Below are 19879 nucleotides of genomic sequence, written 5' to 3' on the forward strand. Positions count from 1 at the left end.
CTCCTTAGTGCAGGACAGGCCAGTAAGTTGGGAGACCAGGTGTTGGGGCATGGAATAGCAACTTTCTGTAGACCTAGATGGCACACTAATGTCCTGGAAAACCATCTCCCCAAGTCAGAATTCAGGCTCCTTTCCTACGAGCTTGGTTTTTGCAATCTTCTTGATGTAGTAATTCTTTGTTGTTAGAATCCTTTGTTCTTGCAGCTATCTGCCTGGGTCAGATCCCTGTAAACCTCCAACAAAACAAACGTTATTTTCTATTAGGTAACTTGTTATCTTTATATGAATAGAAAAGTGTTAAATATCCTTAAAGGTCAGAGCATTCAAAATAGGCTCTCCTGTATATTTTAGGCTCTAGGCAACATTGTTTTACAAGCAAGATGAAGCCTAGGAGACAGAGCACAGGGTAAAGTCAAAGGAACAGATCTAATATGGAGTCAGATTTGTTCTTTTCTATTACCAGGGCAGAAGACACTTGAGGATTTAAATCCCTTTAAGTTAAAAATAAGTAATACTTTAAAGGAATTTACATACATAGGTCGGAATGTGCATAGCATATCTGGAAAACACACAAAGGATTGTAAACAGTGGCATCTCCAGGGAGGGCTGAAAGAAGAGAGGATGAGGGAAAACTTCTTTCACTTGTGTATTTTTGTGCTCTGTTTGAAATTTTTTAACCACATGCATGTATTTCTTTTTCAGTTAAAACAAAAAATGTGTAATGGAGCAAAGGAGTAGCAAGCTCAGCAAATACAGCAGCCATGGAATCACTGAGCCATCACTTTTGATTTAAGCCAGGAAGCATTTATTGACTCTCTCCTATGTGCCCAGTGCTGTTTTAAGACTTCTTTTATTTTTTTTTCATAAAATAATAAAGTGCTATTCCTCACCCCTGCCCATGGCTGGTGGAAAACCAACTGAGTTTATATTGAGTTGTTTTCCAAGAAGTAGAGATCAGTTATAAACAGAACACATCTTCAGGGCAAAACAGGCGGAGTGGTTTTCCAGCAGGCCAGATAGCTATGAAGGGTTTTCAACAGAGGCACACAGAGGCTGAGAGAGAAAGCCTCCAGGACCCTACAAAAAGCTGCCCAAACTGCCTTCTCCATGGCACTACTGAAATAGGAAAGAAAAAAATCTGACTCCATATTAGATCTGTTCCTTTGACTTTAACCCTGTGCCCTGTTTCCTAGGCTTAGTCTTGTTGGTTCTGCACCTTTTGTAAAACAATGTTGCCTAGAGCCTGAAATATACAGGAGACCCTATTCTCAAGGCTCTGACTTTGAAGGATATTAACACTTTTCTATTCACATAAAGATAACAAGTTACAGAATAGAAAATAACATTTGTTTGTTGGAGGTTTACACGGATGTGACCCAGGTGAAGAGCTGCAAGAACAAAGGATTCTAACAACAAAGAATTCATACACCAAGTTTGCAACAACCAAGCATTCCCACTTCCCATTTTTAATATAAGAAGAGCCTGAAATCTGACTTGGGGTGATGGTTCCCCAGGACATTATTCTACCATTTCTCAGCTGGCTTTCCAAATTAAAGTCGCTATTTCTTGCCCCAAAACCTGGTCTCCTGATTTATTGGCCTGTAATGCACGAGCAGAACAAGCCTGGACATGGAAACACAGACATTGAAAGTACCCATTTGGTATATTAAATGACCTGCTCCTACTCATCCTCCTGACGTTTTATTCTCTTGACCACTCCTGCTATGTTTATGAAAAACCTGTCATGTGGACACATTTCCACCTCTAGCCACTACCCTTCCAGGTAAGAACTGATGCCAAGAAGGCAATGGAAGTTGCTAGAAGGTATTACCTGGACAAAATAGAGCAGAAGTGGGTTCTGGCTGATGTTCAGGAGCAGGCTGGAACACCTGACAAGATGTTATAAGTACGGATAGACAGCTGGGCATCAAAGGAGAAGCTTCTAAACTTCCATGAGGGACTTGTTGGATAGGAAGGAAAAGTCCCAGACTATAGCTCGGATCCCACCACGAGCTTCCTGGGCGAGTCTGGGCAAGTAATTTAAAATCTCTAGGCCCGTGCTGTCCAACATGGGAGCCACCAGCAACATGCAGGATTATGAAGTTATTCCGTAGCCAGACAGAATTATAAAAAGACATTCTATTGCAAAGGCCCAGCAGGTATAATATTTAAAAACGTTATTGGTTATCTTGACCTAACGAGTTATTTTTGTATGTGTAGGTTTCTGTGGTTTGTAAGGCCTGTGACTAATGATTCCGTTACAGTGAAGTATTTTGAAATTATAAGTTACTGGACACAGTACCCTCATATCGCAGTTGAAAAAAACTGATCCACATAAGCAAGGTGATCTGACTTATTAGTTATGAGCAGGGGCTCTGGGGCCAGCCTGCCTGAGTATAAATTCTCACTCTGCCTCCAGGGGGTTCTGTGTGAATCTTGGACAAATTATCATTGTTTTTGTGGTCGTTGTTATTATTTGTGCCTCTTTTTCCTTACCTTTTAAGTAGCGAGGAATATGTAGACTCTATCTCCTACTGTGTTGGCAGGATTAAATGAGTAAACGTCTGTGCTGCCCACTTCCCTGGGTTTCAGCATTCTCCAGGCAATCAGTGCCAAACTCAGAGGCATTCTCCACTGTCTTCGTCAGTCTGGGATGCTGTAACAAATTACCGTGGGTCGGGTGGCTTAAACAACCAGCATATTCCTTATGGTTTGGAGGCTGAGACTTTCAAGGTCAATGTATCCTTGAGAGGATTGCCAGCTCGAAGATGGCTGTCTTCCCAATCTCTTCATATCCCAGAGAGCAGAGAGAAGCAAGCACTCTGGGGGCTTGTATAAGAACACTAATCCCATTCATGAGGGCTCTACTCTCATGACCTCATTTTATCCTACTAATCACCTCCCAAAGGCCCCACCTCCCAATACCATCACCCTGGGAGATGGGGTTTCGACATACGGATTTTGAGGGGATGCAAACATTCAGTCCACACATCGGCTAAGTCTCCCCAACATGCAGTCATCAAACCTGTAGCTAATTTCAAAGTAATATTTATATCTCTCTGCCCATTTCCATTCCTACATCCACTATCACTGAAGCCCTGTTACATTTTATTCCTTATTTTTCTGGTAGAGATTTAATTGATTCCTCTAACTCCAATGCTCCCCTCGCTCCAGTCTGCTTAACAGCCCTGCCAGGTAGGTCTTCCTTAAAACACCTTCCCACTTCACCTGGTCGTTTTTTAGTTGTAAATGTCAGAATCCTCTCCACACCCCATCCTATACCTTTAATCCGTTACACTACGGCTCACTATGTTATTTTCCTTTTACCAATGTAAGAAATTTCCATAAGCTTAAGAGCTTAAACCAGCGCAGATTTATCAGCTTATGGCTGTGGAGGTCAGAGATCCAACACAGTTCTCATTGGGCTAAATTCAAGGTAGCAGCAGGGTTCCTTCCTTCTAGAGGGTCTAGAAGAGAATGTTTCCTTGTTGTTGTTGTTTTTTTCCAGTTTCCAGAGGTCACCCACCTTCCTTAGCTTGTGCCCCACGACTTCCTCCATTTTCATGGTCAGCAGCCTTTCTGAACATTGCTCTATGGCTACACCTCCCTCTGATTTTAAACTCAGCTGGGAAATGTCCTCCATTTCAAGGACCCCTGTGATTACATTCGGCCCACTTGGACAATCCAGGCTACTCACCCTATTGTCTCATCTCAGGATCCCCTTGTCCCATCCCATTCAGGCATTATGAATGTGGCTGTGACACTCACCTTGTGTAACACTTCCTCTCATGAGCATTTTATGGTTCAAGGCACATATGAATGACTTTTTGTTTTTCTTCCTTAGCCTTTCTACATTCAGTATGTCTGGTGAGATTATATGAATCCTTTTTATTTGTCCCCCTGCACTAATCTTTAATAATGTATCATGGGTTTAAAATGCTAACTGATAGACAATTTAGAAGTCAGAAATCCTCTAAGATTTTTCTCCTAAAATATCTGTCATGCATTTTGCCATGTACAGTAACATGTCACAGGTGGCTACCCTGTGGCCGGGGAGGGACATGATTCTGCCATCACACTCCCCTCATTCTCACCAATGTGCTGATCACCTAACCAAGGATCTATGCTCCCCGCTTCGCTCACTTCCTCCTCCTTTCCATTGACTACCCTGTTCCCATCGCTTCCTTCATTCAGCACATCAGGATTTCATGACCACATTCTTCTCTAAATGGAATGGGTATCTTGAATCTAATGTCTGACAACTGTTCTTACTGTATATGCACACACTGACCTGCACATAACCCCGTCCAGCTCTTTATTTTCCTAGAATCTCCCGGAGGAATCAGTTCCATGATGATGGTGATGATGATGATGATACTGACAATGATGACAGGGACCTCTCAAGGATTCTGATAAAGAGGGAATCAATAAAGGGAGGGAATCATTGCAAAATTGCCCCAGAGACAGGCTTAAAAGTAAATAACTGCTATAGTGTTTAATGAAATTGACTAATATTTAACTATTTTTAAAACTTTATATCACTGAATTTAAAATTTTAACGGGAATTCTCATTCACCAGTAACCAAGATTCAACTCTAGGACCAAAGTCTAAGGATTTCAATCTTCTAACAAATTGTCCACTAGCCTTTTAAACACGTGATCCTTTTAAAAAGCTTAGTGCTGGGCTGAAAATAAGCAGGATTCATATAATCTCACCAGACACAGTGAATGTGGAAAGACTAAGGAAGAAAAACAAAAAGCCATTCATAACGCCTTGAACTTCACGTTGCTCACAGGAGAAAATGTTAGCCAAGGTGAGCGTCACATCAACATGACGCCTGAGTGGGATGGGGAAGCTGATCTTCCTCATCAGACATTTATCCTGATTTGTTAGATGCCAACACAGTTTCCTCATTGGATTTGCTTCTAACAAGTATGGAAGAATTTACGTTCTACCAAAAGCAGTCTAAACATTTTCCCCTGCTGTCAGGTCTCTGGACTGAATGTCCCCACAAGAAGGACATGAATATGTTTCATAGGGAATTCTTCCTGAGAAGCAACAGGATTTTCGAGGGCAGAACTGCAGGCCCCCCATGGAGGGCTGGAGGAGGGCTAGAGGGGGCACTGGAAAAACAGCAGGAGTGAGTTCAGATACTACCGCTCAGGTCGCCAAAGACAGCATTGCTATCTCTGAGGATATGACATTCTCCCAAAAGTTCCATGAGTGAAGGTACCTGTGAACACTAAGCAGGTTGTTAAGAAACAGCAGCACATAATTTGCGTCACAGCTCAATTACAGTATGCTTTGATATTTGGAAAATAATTAGCCCATTTTCCTTTGAAACTGCAGCAGTAGCAATAGAAATAAAAAAAGCTGAGCCGTCTTGGAGACAACAATCTATAAACAATTCTAAATCTGCAGGATTCCTTGACGATATGCAAGCAATGAGCTAGATGTGTGCTGCAGATACCTCTTACTGCAGGGCTCACTCCTGCAAAGCATAGAACTAGTTTTCTCAGCAGACAGAGGGAACCAAGTCAAGATTCCAAATCTTGAGAGATTTAGTATATGGCAGGAAAGATCACACAAGTACATCCAGCCAAATATGAATAAATGTAATCAAATATTATCAAATGTGATTGGAGCACAGATGAAACAGAAATTCCTTTCACCTGGGATCTAGAGAGACTTCTTCAGAAAATGTGGCTTTGGAGACGGCCAAAGACATGGGTGGAATTTTGGCAGAAGAGGATGTAAGGAATTTTAAAACTGATTCTAAAATTCATATAAAAATTCAAAGGATCCCAAATATCCAAAACAATTTTGAACAAGAAAAACAAAGTTGGAAGACTTGCACTATCTGATTTTCAGCCTTTTTTTTTTTTTTTAAACTACAGTAATCAGAAAGTATGGTGTTGGTGTAAAACAGGAAAATAGAATAATGGAGCAGAATAGAATGTTCAGAACTAAACCAACACTTATATAGACAATTGATTCTCAAAAAGGATGCAGTGGAGAAAGGATCTTTTCAACAAGTAGTGCTGGAAGAATTAGATAGTGATATGCAAAAAAAAAAAAAAAAATGAACTTTGATCCACACCTCACAAAATATACAAAAATTAACTCACAATGGATCATAGATCTTAATAGGAAATCTAAAACTATAAAACAGCTAGGAGAAAAAGCATAGGCTTAAGCTTTATGACCTTGGGTTTGGCAAATATTTCTTTGCTATGACACCAAAAGTATAATCTATTTTAAAAAGAAACTGATAGAGTGAACTTTATCAAAATGAAGACTCTTCAAAGCTGTTCTAAACACTGCTAAGCAAATGAAAAGACAAGCCATAGACAGAAGCTATTTGCAGATCATATATCTGATAAAGGTCTCTCTTTGTATCTGATCCAGAATAAAGAGGTCTCAAAACTCAATAATAATGCAAACACCTGAATGAATGAATGAGGCCAGAAAACACACTTCAGTAAAGATATCCAGATGGATAATAAGCATATGAAAAGATGCTGATTAAAGATGCCATTAGTCATTAGAGAAATGCTTTTAAAAACCACAGTGAGATACTAGTACACATACATACAAGAATGAATACGATTAGAAAGACAGATCTTACAAAGTGCTGGTAAGGAAGTAGAGCAACCAGAGCTGATACACACCACAAGGAATTTACAATAGTACAACCATTTTGGAAAAGTCTTTAACAGTTTCTTTAAAAAAGGTAAATACCTATCTACCATATAACCCAGATATTCCTCATCTGGTGCTTTACCCTCCAGAGACTTTCACCAGAGAAATATACTGGAATGTATTTTTAAGAGAAATCAAACAGATACTCTAGAACTGAAGCTTTCAGCTCTGGAAACAGGTAAACAGAGCTAATTAGGATCCCTTTTAAGTAAAACTTTCAGTAATGCCGGGTAAAATACAACAACAAATGTAACACAGAGCTAACTATGGAAAGAGAAGTTCCCAGGTGACATTATAAAGAGGACACTTAAAGCCCAGAGTGGTAATCTTGTGAGCTGATGCCACCACACCCTGGAGGGAAGGGGTTTTAATCTGCACATAAATAGAGATACAATGTCCATTTAGGAAAAAGGGTCCATACCAGATGTAGAAGACTCTTCCTTTATATCTATATAGTCAGAGACAGAGATGTAAAGTGGCAGCAGAGGTCACAGTGACACAGGGCCCTGGGCCAAGGAGTGTGAACACCTCTGCAAGCTGGGAAAGGTAGGAAGACGAATCCCTCCCTAGAGCCTCGGTGTGGAACGTAGCCTTGGCCACACGTTGGTTTTAGCCCACTGACAATGACTTTGCACTTCTGCACAATAGAACAGTGAGATGATGAATGTGTATTGCTTTAAGCCACTGAGTCTGTGGTCCTTTGTTACAACAGCAAAAGGAAAGAAACTCAGGAACCAACATGAACATGAACCCCAAGCTGCCTGCTGTGCTGGCAGGAAGTTCTTTGTCTCTGAACCTGGGGGAGTCTCCTGTCTTCTGGCAGCATCCACAAACTACCTCATGCTAACTTGACAGCTTGCAGAGGGTTAAATCTTAACCCTGCACATTTCTTGATATTTAGTCAGTAAAAATGATGGTGTCATCATGGGTATTTTTCCATCTTTTAAATACCCTTCAGTCTTCTAATAAAGCTACCTCTAATTGAGAGACAGTGTAAATAGTTTTCAATCTTCATAATAAATAACTGTGGTTTTATTTGGTTACTTAAATTATGAATAATAATATTCACATTAGTAAAAGTTATTAAAATCAACATTGTTTAATGAAAATATCATTTCTTTTTGCATGAACATGTATTAACTACAATAAATGTTCCATGCTTTGTTCTACGATTTACTGTTAGAGCCTTAAAGAATAATATTTTCCTCAAAAGATATTATGGCAAAGGGATTTCTTTTGGTGGAACAGTTCCTACATCAAATCTGGTGCATGGCTCAGGCCACTGGGAACCTAGAGATGATAGATATTAGGAGGCATTATAAACACAAAATGATTTTTAAAGGAATTAAACAACTGGATGTGTGAAAACAAAGAACCTGAGAATATTCTAGTGAAATAAATGTATTTTTCAGCTTAAGGAAGACACTGGGTGAATAAATCTAAAATGAAAAAACCACCCAGAGATCAGCAGTGAGTCATGCATGCAGTGTGACTGATCAAAACCAAGTTGTTTCCAAACCAGTGTGCAGGCTTGATGCCTTCATGAATCAAGTCTGTGTGGCACCAGGCCACCTCGATTACATGTTGATGAGGTATTTATAAGCCCTCCACCATCCCAGCACAAAGCCCACACATGAGCCACAAGACCATCACCTACACATCTGCAAAACACACAGCATGGTGAGTAGCACTTTTCTTGTTCAGTAGCCGGTGGCAGGGCACTGTGAGCAGACAGAGATACAGGGACACAGAGACACAGAGGCACTTCCCCTCACTCAGCTGATAACCTTCCGTGCATTCCTGGGGACAGGATTGTCATAAAATGCACCATGGATTGATCCTCCTCCTAGGAAAGGAACGGTAGGTCTGTCCTCAGGTTGGAGCAAGGGTGGCCGGAGGATCTCAGAAGAGCTGTTTCAGCACAACCAATAGAAATGTCGGCCACCGTGACCACGAGAGACAGGTCTCCTGCCATCCCGGTAGGCACTTGGGCTCCTGACAAAAGCTGGGCTCAGTAAAGGCTTGAGTAGAAGGCACAGACCTGAGGGATGCCCCAGCAAGAGACAGGAGGTAGGGCCTGGTTTATACTGCTCTGGGCGTATCCCAGCCTCATCCGAATACGAAATCAGAAATTTGAAAAACAGCAGAGCTGGGATGGATCATCTACTCCAGACTCCTCACCTTACAGTTTAAAGGGTGGCAGCCCTGGGAGGCAAAGCAACGTGCTAAAGGCAGAGCATGGATGTGGCAGCGCCAGATGAAACGTACCATGGCAACCCCCGTTCAAGGCCGCTGACACTGAGGACGGGGCCAAGGTTTCCAACGAGGAGAATGAGACAGTGTAAATACTTTGTTCCCCCCAAAACCCCAAATGTTTACTAAGGCACAAAAACTCACCTTAACTAGCTCTCTTCTGAGGGGGCTCTCTTCTGTCTCCGTCTTTCTGTCTGTCTCCATTTCTCTCTCTCAGGCACAAACACATACAATTTTGTGAAAGGGGACTTCCTGCCATACAAAGACAGACTTCACATCTTCAGAGAAACACTTGACAAAGCACATTTCCAATTCAAGTCTTTGTGTGAGGTCTGGGCAACTGGCTTATTTTCTAGAACAACCGGTGGTTCCAAAATCAGGAGATCATCTTCCCCAAAGGAAGAGTTCTGGTCCGTGTTGATGAAGCTGGGGGTGTCACATTTCATGAGCCCGTTCGGCTCCTCCTCTGGCCACCTGCTGCATCTGATGGCTTCCTGGAGCCGAACATCACTGTCAAGGGCTATGGTTGGGATACCAGCTTTGGCCTTGTCCAAGCGGTCCACTTCATTGACGTAGCAGTGAAAGAGGGACCTAGATTCGTCATTGTGCTGCCAGAGAACCCCTTGGGCACCAGCGGTCTTCCAAAGTCTGACACAAAGCTGTTCAGTCTGAATCTCTTCTCGGGAGACTCTGCATTGCAATAAAGAAAACCAAAATAAAAGATCGCTCACACTCTAGCTCGGTGACCTGAAGACTTATAGTTTTTGATATCTACTGAGAGCAAATCCCTGCACAGAGCATGCTGACAAGCACTGGAAGTGAGAGACATCACTTTCGAACACATACAATTACACCCAAGGCAAAAGTCTCGTGAGGGCCCTTGGACCATCCTGAAAAGACATCGCTCCCTGAGAATCCTCAATACTGGTGCATCGCACACCAGTGTTTCTCAGTGGGACACTCAGATCATCTTCATCAGAATTAGTTAAAGTGCTTCTTAAAATGCAGAATTCTGGGGTGCACACCCTCAGAGTCTCCAGAAGTAGGGACCGGCAGTCTGTATTTTCATAGCCACCAAGATCACTAAACATGCTCAGGTTTAGCACCGCGGTCTACATCGGGTCACCTGAGCATCGACATTGCTGTCTCATGGGGTGGGGGGGGTGCCATGTGTGTCAGTGTGCTGTCCTACCCACGTGTCTCCCCTGATTCTCAGAACTGACAGTGCAGTCCCATTGGGCAAGAAATACCACCATTTCACAATGCATACGCAGGGCGCCTGACTGACAGATACAATCAGTGCTAGGAAAGGGGACAAAACTCAGGTTCCTCATCACTTGTTTCACTTACTGTGGGACAAATGATCAATTCAAGGGTAATAAATCAGTGTATGAGTGAATAACATGACTCTCGTTAGTCCCACGAGTGCCTGGAAGAGCGAGCCTGGGCACACTGAGAATCATAACAGCCCATCTACTTAATTGTCATCCTCCCCAGGTTTACGTAAAGGTTACTTCCACCCAGGCAGTGACCCCTGAAGGGCAAGAATCATGTCTGAACACACTCTCAAATCCAGAACAGAACCTGACAACAATTAGGCTCTGGGGTCTGTGTTTAGTGAGTGTGGAATCTCAGTGATGCCAGCTCTTAGACCTTGCCTTCCCATCCCACCCCTCACGATATGGCCCTTATGACCAGCTCTCCCGGGGCTGGGGCCACGGAACCCATTTACAGGACTGGAAGAATCTCATCATGTAAACCATCCCCCAGATTATCATCAAGAGTCACCTGCATTTCAGGGATCAGTAATCCCAGAAGCTTTGCAGTTCAGGCAGGTGAGGGATTTTTATATCAGCTCTGTCTTCTACTGTGACTGCCTGGGTGACATCAGACAAGGAATTCTCAAAAGCCTGAGCTTTTCCTTTCAGGAATAATCTAAATAACAAATCTTGTTGACCACTCAACAAATGTGATGTGAAGATCAATGATTTACACAGGAGTACAACATTCACTAGGTCATGGATTTAGAATCAGAGAAAAATCATTTGAGAAAGATTGACAGAATGTAGCTTTAATGCAAATTTAAGTATTCTTACCTTTCAGTAAATCATCTTCTTCCCCAACTTATCACTTCACCCAAGTTTAAAAGATGTTTGAGAACAGGGATGAGTGTGCCAGCAATCTGGGACCCAATAACCTAAAATGTCACCTAGGAAAAAGAGGGGAGTAACACATTTTTAAAAAGCATGGTGAGGATGGCGGGGCCATCCCCCAACTCCAGACTAAGAAGCTCTAAGTAATAGATTTCCTGCCTGCCTGGGGCATCAGCTGATGTGAAAACCCACCCAGAAACCTCACTGTCCAGCAGCTCCTCCGTAACACAGGCTACACTTTCTCAGAATTAAGAATTGGGGCCAGTAACCACTTCGCTGAAGAATAAAGACAAAGAAGAAGAAGAGAGTTCTGCCCCTCCCCAGGGGAGAGCCCAGACCTTGGGCTGCATGCACTGAGCCCACCTCCCAGGAGAAGGATAAACTGGAGAAGGGCGTCCTGCGAAACTGGGGCAGCAAATGTTGAGATGGGAAAAAATTGACCGGCTGGCCAGGGACAGCCCCCTCCGTCGCTGCCTTGGCGGCTGCCTCCGCCCCCTCAGCACATCCTGCCCACTTCCGGTGGTTAAGCTGTCAGGGAAACAGTGCTTTGCGACCTGGGGCAACAGAGGCTGCCCCCAGGCCAAGCTGCGGAGGAAATGGGATCTAAACCACCAGCTCCCAAGCGGCAAGCTCCATACCCCCGCCAACAACCCGCCGCCCCCGCACCCTACAGCACCCCCGGGGCAATATGTCCTGGAGAAGGGTGACCCGGGAATGAGGGGCAGCAGAGGCCACCCCCACGTCAGGCCTCCAGAGAGATGGGAGCTTATCCTCCAGCCCGCCAGGGGCAGACCCCCCTCCTCTCCAACCCCTGATGTCACCGCGCCCACCTCCCAGGAGCAACCTGACCGGGTGTGGGGTTTCAGGCTAATCTTGGGCGGAAGAGGCCGTCCCCAGGCCAGGTCAGGGGAGAGGAGAAGAAGTGGCCCCATTAGGCGGGGCAGCCGGCCGTCGCAGCTGCCTCTGCCCCTCGACAGCATCGCGCCCGCCTCCCAGGAGCAAGCTGACCTGGAGACGGGCATCCGGCCTCTTGGGCAGCAGAGTACGCCCCCAGGTTTGGCCGTGGGGAAGAGGAGAGCAAATTGACAGGCTCCGCGCTGCAGGTCCTCTACCCCTGCCGTCGCCTCCCCCACACCTTAAAGGCACCGCCCAGGGCGCCCCTCCCCCAGCAGGCTAAATGGGACAGGTGTGTCTCGTGATCTGAGGCAGGAGAGGCCACTCCCACACCAGGCCATCGGGGAGACGGGAGCCAATCCACCAGCTCCCCAAGGCAGACCCCTACCCCCGCAGCAGCCACCGCTCCTGCCCCCTGACCTCACGGTGGCCGCCTCTAGGGAGCAGGCTGACCTGGAGATGGACGTCCGGTGAACTAGGGACAACAGGGGCCGCCCCCAGGGCAAACCATGGGGAGAAATGGGAGCAAATGGACCGGCTCCATGGGAAAACCTGCCGCTGCTGCCACCACCCCCAACGTAACACGCCCGCCTCCTGGGGCCAGGCCGAATAGGATACACGTGTCTCTTAGCCCAGGGCAAGAGACACCGCCCCCAGGACAAGCCGCGGGGAAGATGGGAGCAAATGGGCCCGCTCCCCCGCTGCAGGCCCCCGACCCCCGCCACCCGTGCACCCTGACTACCCTGCCTCCCGCCCCCAGCAGGCAAAGTGGGAAAGGGTTGTACCGGGACCTGGCGCAGCAGAGGCCGCCTGCAGGCCACGCGGCACAGACATGGGAGCTAATCCTCAAGCTCCCCCGGGGCAGCCTCCCTATCCCCGCAGCCACCACCTTCCCAGCCCCCTGACTGCACCGCACCCATCTCCCAGGAGCAAGCTCACCTGGAGCCGGACCTCAGGCAAATCTCTGGCGGCAGAGGTCGCCCCCAGGCCAGGCCGCGGGGGAGAGAAGAAATGGAGCAGCTCCCTGGAACGGACCCCAACCCCCAGCCGCCGCCGCCGCCGCCGCCGCCGCCGCCGCCTCCCAGGACCAAGCTCACCTGGAGACCGGCGTCCCGCCTCTACGGCAGCAGAAGCCGCCCCTGGCTCCGCCGCGGGGGAGAGCGGAGCGAATTGACCGGCTTCCGCGCGGCAGCCCCCCTATCCCCGTGGGCCCTGCACCTTAACGACACCGCCTCCACTCCCCACTCAGCAAGCTGAGTGGGACAGGTGTGTGCGGCGACCTGGGGCAGCAGAGGCCGCTCCCAGGCCCGGCAGCCGGGAGAAGGCAGCTATTCCATCAGTTCGCCAGGGGCAGCCCCGCTCCGCCCCCTTGCCGCTGCCACCGCCCCCTGACCTAACCGCCCCACCACCCAGGAGCAAGCTTACCTGGAGTCCAACATCAGGCGAATCTCCGGCGGCCAACGCCCCCCCAGGCCAGGCTGCAGGGAAGAGAAGAAATGGACCGGCTTGCCCGGGCAGCCTCCCAACCACCACCGCCGCCGCCGCCGCCGCCGCCGCCGCCGCCGTCGTCCCCTCCGCCACCCCAGACCATTGCACTAATCTCCGGGGGTCAGGCTGACTGCGAGGATGTGCACTTGCCTTCTGACCCTGGCCACGTGCCTGAGCACCTTCCTGCACCCCTACACTCCCTGTACCTCTGCACCCCTGCCACTCTCTGCACTTCCGCACTGCCTGCACCCCCGCATCCCCTGAACTGCCTGCACCCTCCACAGCCCCTGCACCCCTGCCACCACTTACACCTTTGCACTGCGTACACTCCTGCACCCCTGCTTGTCCCACACACCACCTCTTGGGCCTGTGGCAGAGTCTCTGCTGTTAGACCAATGCACAGGAACTCACATCTTTGCCAGTATATGATGCATCAGTGGACGTCTGGGGTTGGCTGCAGGAAGGTACATGTTCCCGGTCACTAGCCTGGGCCACTAGGGTGATCTCTGTGAGGTCACCCAGGACGGGCTCAGAGATGCTGTTCTCTGGGAAGAGAGGAGTTGAAACCGGTCTTGAGGGCAGAGCTGTGCTCACCAGGTCGTCCACGCTTCATGTTTTACACAGGGCTTCGGAGAAGTGAAATGGATCCGGCCAAGTAAGACCGGCCTGCTGTGCGCCCACCTCAGTCCTGGGCTCTGAGGCAGACCGACTGGCTCCCACCATCAGGACACAGTTTGGGCACCTGAATGGTCCCTTGGAGGCATCCTATCACTTCTCAGGAAGAAGTCTGGCTGCTTCCACCCTATGGCCCTCCCTCCCACTGTGCTGGCCTCAGGAAGGTTCCTTCTTTGGGGAAGAAGGCAGCCCACCCCCTACCCCACCCCTCACCTTTCTCTAACCCAGGCTGGTGCTTTCTCTGCCCTTCAGAGTCTGGAAAGCCATTTCTCTTCAGGTATGTCCCTTCTGAGATGGACTTGCTTCCACTCAATTCTAGGCGAGGATGCACCATGGAATGCACTGGGTAAGAGAACCAAAATAAATAGTTTCTTCTGTGAGGTTTTCTGTTTATCTACTGGGGCTGGGCTGCGTGTAGTTTGCTACAGCTATTCGTGCGAGAGGCTAAAGCCACCCGTGTGTCCTTGTTTTCATCTCCCCGCTGTCTTTGGGTTTTCCCTAGACACTCCTGAGACATTTACTTCTTTTAATCTTATTCCTGTTATTACACAGGGGCCCTACTGACATGGAGGTAAGGTGTTGGGGGAGCGGGACAGAGCAGGGCACCTGTAGTCCTGTGATTAGTTCTCATTGAGCCTGTGCCCTGAGCTGTGACCTCCACAAGTGTGTCTCTTTCCCCCACCCCAATTTGGGTGACACAGAAGGTACTTCCCTTCCCCCAGGTAGGTTAGGCTCTGGTAAAATAATTTCTCATAAAAAAAAAAAAAAAAAAACAAACACAACCCCCCACAATGGAAGAGAATGTTCTGGGTGTATTTCAATAGAGCTACTTTTTCCTTTCCTGGCAGGAACCATGAGGAGTTTTCCTATGATCTTCACTCTGAGAACAGGATACGGTCCTGGAGGTAAAATGCATGAAAAAGAGCAGGGGGCCCCTCTGACTGGCCCCCTGGTGTTGTCACACTCGGACTTCCCCACGCTGAGCCTCCAGCTGGCCTCAGGGACCTGTTAAACCTGCCTGCCCCCGGGGTTCCTACAAAAGCGGGTTCTGCCCTGGGAGCTGTGACTCTCCAAGCCTGCCCGGCTGTCTCTCTGTGTTGGGAGCAGCTTTCCCCCTCAGTTTTCTTGTGGATCTAAGAAGAGCAGTGGGTTTGCAGCTCCCTCAGCTCTGGTGTTGTTTTCAGGACAGAAGGAGCAACTTCTGAGCTCCACACGAGCTGGACCAGAGGCTGGAAGCCTCCCCTCCTCTGCCTCCATGCAGACAATCAGTGGCTGTGGTTCTAGCCGAGTTTCTGAAGATGTGGATTTAAACACACACATCCCAGCCCCCACAGGAGCACGCAGTCCCATAAATCCCTACAACTTCCACTGGTAACTACGGAACTGATGAGGACACGGGTTTCGGTGCTGCAGAGGCCTGACTGCATGACTTTCTCCGTGGCCTATTAATGTGGTTGTTATGGGCCTTGTCTGAAGTGGCTTGCTTACCGCACCTGGTACATGGGAAATATAAAATAAGTACTAGAACCTCCACTTTTTCTCCCTCTTGGGCCTTCCAACCTAAAAAGTAATACGTGAACTCAGACGGCCTAGTCACCACAATGAGGTCCGACCAGCCCGGCTCTCCTGAGTGATGGGCACTGACTTGCGCATTAACTCGGAACAGTAGGGGAACCGCCTTCCTCTAACTGGGCCTCTCCCCACACCAGGCACGCCCTCAGCTGAGATGGGGCCAACTCCCCCATTGAGGTGTGTGCTGGTGGCTTCAGTGTGACCTGGCCCTGCCGGGACATGAACCTGCAGTGAGGTGGAGTGTCAGGAGGAGGGGGGGGTCCCTGCTGGGGCAGCAGGGGGCCCGGTAGCACCCTGCACAGCCTGGTGCCTGGGGCTCCCCAACATCTCCTATGGCCCCCGGGTCGGCTCTGGTCTGGGCCACTCCATGCACCCTCCCAGTATCTTTTCATTAAGTCCCTTTTTTGCTTTTACCAGCCAGAGGTGGCTTCTGTTGCTTGTTCAGTGAAACAGTGCATCAGGAAACCAGACTATTTCTAAGATCAGTAAAATACGAACTTTGGTCAGCTCGCCGGGCAGACCGTGCAGCACAAATTCCCGCACAGGGCTGTGCAAATGCCTTACGTGAAGGGTCCTCATCATCTGTCTTCAGAGATACAGAAGCTCGTGGTTCAGGTAAAACCTCAGGGAGGGATTGAGGAATCCAAAGCTGGTTGGTTTCAAAGACTAACCGGTCGGACCAGACCCCTGAGCTGTGGTCAGAAGCCTGGCTCAATGTCACGCAGACTCAGCACCCTAAGTGTCCGGTGGGGCCGGTGCTGTTTCCTTTACAGGCTCTCGTTGGGGAGTCACTGTAGCCCCTTACACTCAGCAGGGAATCCAGCCCTCTTAGCCCCCACCCTGAGTGTTCCATGACACAAATCTCGGGAGTGTTTAATTTTCATCTTTGTTTAGGAGGATGAAGGTGGGGCAAGAGGAGAGATAAATTCACACTTAGTGACACCAAGTCACAGCCAGTACCTCCTCCTCGGAGAGCTTTGTGCTCCCACAGTGGTGACTGGGGGGCTGGGCAGAGCCCCTCCTCTGGTCACAGAGGGACTCACTCCTCTGACTGCAACTGATGGGTTGGACAACCAATCCAGAGGGGACAGAGCATCTTTCCCGGGAATTTGGAACTGACACACAGAAATTAATTTCACTCATCTGGGGATTGGGAGGAGGGTGGGAATCAAATGAAACCAGAGCAGGAGAGAAAGTTACAAGTGAATGAGAGAGAGACAGAGAGACTGAACTTGTGAGAGTAAATAGTGTGAAGGAAGGATAACAATCAGGGCACAGAGGAATTCCAGCTCCTGGCTGTCTAGTGTGTCCCAGCCCATCAACAAACCTGCGGGATGGTTAACATCATTCCAGTTTTGCAGATTAGGAAACAGGCTGAAAGAGACGGGGGTTGGCTTTGGGTGCACAGTTAATTTAATTGCCACTGGACCCCTCACTTCCCACTGCCTGAAGGCACCATGATCCTCACAGGGACCCTGCAGTGCTGACAGCCTAGCACCCTGATCAAAGGGACCCTGCGGGAGTGGGAACCTCTCTGAGTTTGGAGAGCTCCCTGCACCGAGATTCCATGCATCAGCCGGCTCCCGCTCACCCCAGGTTAACGTCTCCCCAGCTGTGTAGTCCCCCGACCCGCTTCCCTCCCTGCCAGGCACCCCCGTTCTTACCATCGAGTGTACTGCAGGAATTCAGGCACAGGGATGCCCAAAGCAACACGAGCCCACCGGCTGTACAAACAGCAGACTCCCAGCCCCACCCGGGCTCCATGGGGATAGTAGGTGTCCTCACCTTTCATGTACCTAAGGCAATCTGTTTCTTCAGCTGGAGGCTATAGAGAAAAATAAAAGGTCCAAAACATTGTTCAGTGAGGAATTCCTCCAAGGACCTGACTTCAGAGTCTACAACCAGTTGTGCTGGCCGCTCTTACCCCCGGACTTTGGGTGAGGTGGATTATTGATCAGCACAATCGCCGGTGGCCCAGCTCCTGGGCTTGGCTGCCCAGAGTGGGCTGGGGGAATGGGTAAGGCCAGGGCACTCAGGAACAGCACAGAGGACCTGACATCTCGCCTCCGCAGTTGTAAACCCTTCCCCAAATCTCAAGGCATCGGACAGAGTGCAGCCACCACAATAATGAGATGTTCCCATCTCTTCACTCACTCCTGTTGGTTCACTTACGTGCTGAGCATCCACTGGGTCACAGGACATGACACACAGGATGGCCGATGGGACAGGCTTGGTACTTCCCCCTGGATCCTGTTCAATCTGATGGAAGAATGATCACTCATAAACAGTTTCTCAAAAGGATACATAGACAGGAGACAAACTGCAGAGTGAATCAAATTTTAAAATATAAATGAAGATCCCCCAGTCTCCCCGCCTAAGGTTAACACCATAAAGAAAATAGATCTTGCCTTTGATCACCAAGGAAGTGGTCACCCCCTCTCAGGAGGAAAGGAGAGTTAATCTTTGAGCAGGACACAGAAGTGCTCCATCGAATTGGACCAGGACCTCTGCATTCATTCAGCAAATCTGTATAAGCTCCTACTACTTATGGGAATCTAGTAACTATACCCATTCCCAAGGCTCTTGGGCTTTATTAGTCAACAAAATAGACACGACTCCCCATCACTGGGGGCTCAGAGATTTAGCAGACAAAACAGGCAACATGATGGGGGTAGCAAGAGCTTGGGGAAAAATAAGAGTGATATGAGCAAACTCAGGTGATGGTGGTGGGGTGGGAGGCAGGCAGGAGGGAATAAGGCAATCCTGGCCGATCTCAAGGAGTAATGAACTTGAAGCAGAATAGATCCGGAGGAAGAAGGAAGAGCCGGAGCCAGAGGCCCCCAGAGTGATGGGGAGAGTGTGGGCGGAGAGGCAGAGCAGGCCGGGTCCTGGAAGACTTTAGGATGACTTTGGCTCCTAATGGAATGGTGACCCTTTTAGTGAGTTTTGATGGGATGGGTGATGTCCAATTTATGCTTTTGTTTTGGGTTTTCTTGGGAGGAGGTTAATTTATTTATTTTAGTGAAGGTGCTGTGGTTTGAACCCAGGATCTCATGCATGCTAAGCATGCACTGTATCACTGAGCTACACCCACCCCCTCAATGTATGCTTTTATAGGCTCCCTCTGACTCTGTGTGTATGAGATTGTAGAAAAGCAAAGATGGAAGAAGTAGGCTATTTGGTGTCCAACAAGGGGCTGAAGGTGGCTCCTAGGAGGGTGGGGAACAGGGAGTAGGTGGTTAATGAATTCAGAGTAGCCAGAATTTTCTAACAAGCTGGATTTGCTGTCTGTGTGTGTGTAAGAGAAAGAGAGAGAAAGAACATGGTTCCAACATCTGGACCTGGAAAATGGGATGGATGTCCTCTCCATCCACAGGGGATGGGACAAGATGGGGCTGAGCAGGTGGAAAGGGGCTGGAATCAGCTCAGTTCTTCAATGTCATGATTAAGGAGTCTATTAGATATTGCCACAGAAATGCCTAATAGGTAGAGGAGTCTGGGGTTTTTTCTTTCTTTTTAACATTAAAAAATATAATTTAAATGTATTAATTTTATTATGTGAATGGATTTGGAATTTTATTTCATGCCAAGGTATATGTTATAATAGCCAAATGGAAAATATATCAGAAAAGGGGAGAAATGAGGGCTTTCACATAAACTGACTGTCCATAACGTAGGTAAAATTTCAATGAAACAGTCTTCAGTGCAAAAACCTCATCTTGGTGTTACATAAAATTGAATGAAAAAGGACTATGTTGATGTATCATTATTTCATGTTACATAATAGCCCCAAACAAACACACTGTTTAACTATGAGGCTTGTAGAAATACTATTCACTTTATTGACATAAATACAGAAATGCAGAAAGGTTCTAAAGTAGAATAAGCATCTTAGTGGAAATAATAGAGATCTGAGCATTTCACATGATATGTATGGACTGATTCAAAATTTGGAAAAGTAATTTACACAGTAGAACATATGTATGAATGTGAAAGCAAGATGAATGAAAGAAAAAGAATATGAGTATCAGGGAGAGAGTTCCAAATGGAAAAGGCCAATCAGGGAGTTTTGGACAAATCGAGAAACTGATGGCATGTCAATTTCCAAGTCTGGTTGCTTCCACCAAAAGTATAGCAGTGA

General features: G+C 47.7%; 1 protein-coding gene across 22 annotated transcripts in view; it reads right to left on the reverse strand.

Annotated features, from left to right (window-relative positions):
* LOC141576681 (trafficking protein particle complex subunit 9-like) overlaps positions 1-19791 on the reverse strand; it is a 145767-nt gene extending 125976 nt beyond the window's left edge. For 9 of the 22 annotated variants that reach the window (XR_012505096.1, XR_012505095.1, XR_012505101.1 and 6 more), the window contains exons 1-6: positions 14380-17344; positions 13903-14036; positions 13429-13481; positions 11053-11165; positions 9101-9646; positions 2497-2656 (exon numbers count right to left, since the gene is read on the reverse strand). Coding sequence is in view for 2 of the 22 variants with exons in the window: in XM_074360121.1 (XP_074216222.1) it covers positions 11162-11165; positions 13429-13481; positions 13903-14036; positions 14380-14508; positions 17066-17112; positions 17403-17563; positions 17911-17940 (558 nt within the window). In the remaining 20 variants the exon portion in view is untranslated. The other 13 variants (XM_074360122.1, XM_074360112.1, XR_012505100.1 and 10 more) reach the window with 11 other exon arrangements.
* Between the last annotated feature and the right edge of the window lie 88 nt (positions 19792-19879).

Source organism: Camelus bactrianus, unplaced genomic scaffold (genome assembly GCF_048773025.1).
Source record: "Camelus bactrianus isolate YW-2024 breed Bactrian camel unplaced genomic scaffold, ASM4877302v1 HiC_scaffold_157, whole genome shotgun sequence".
Lineage (NCBI taxonomy): Eukaryota > Metazoa > Chordata > Mammalia > Artiodactyla > Camelidae > Camelus > Camelus bactrianus.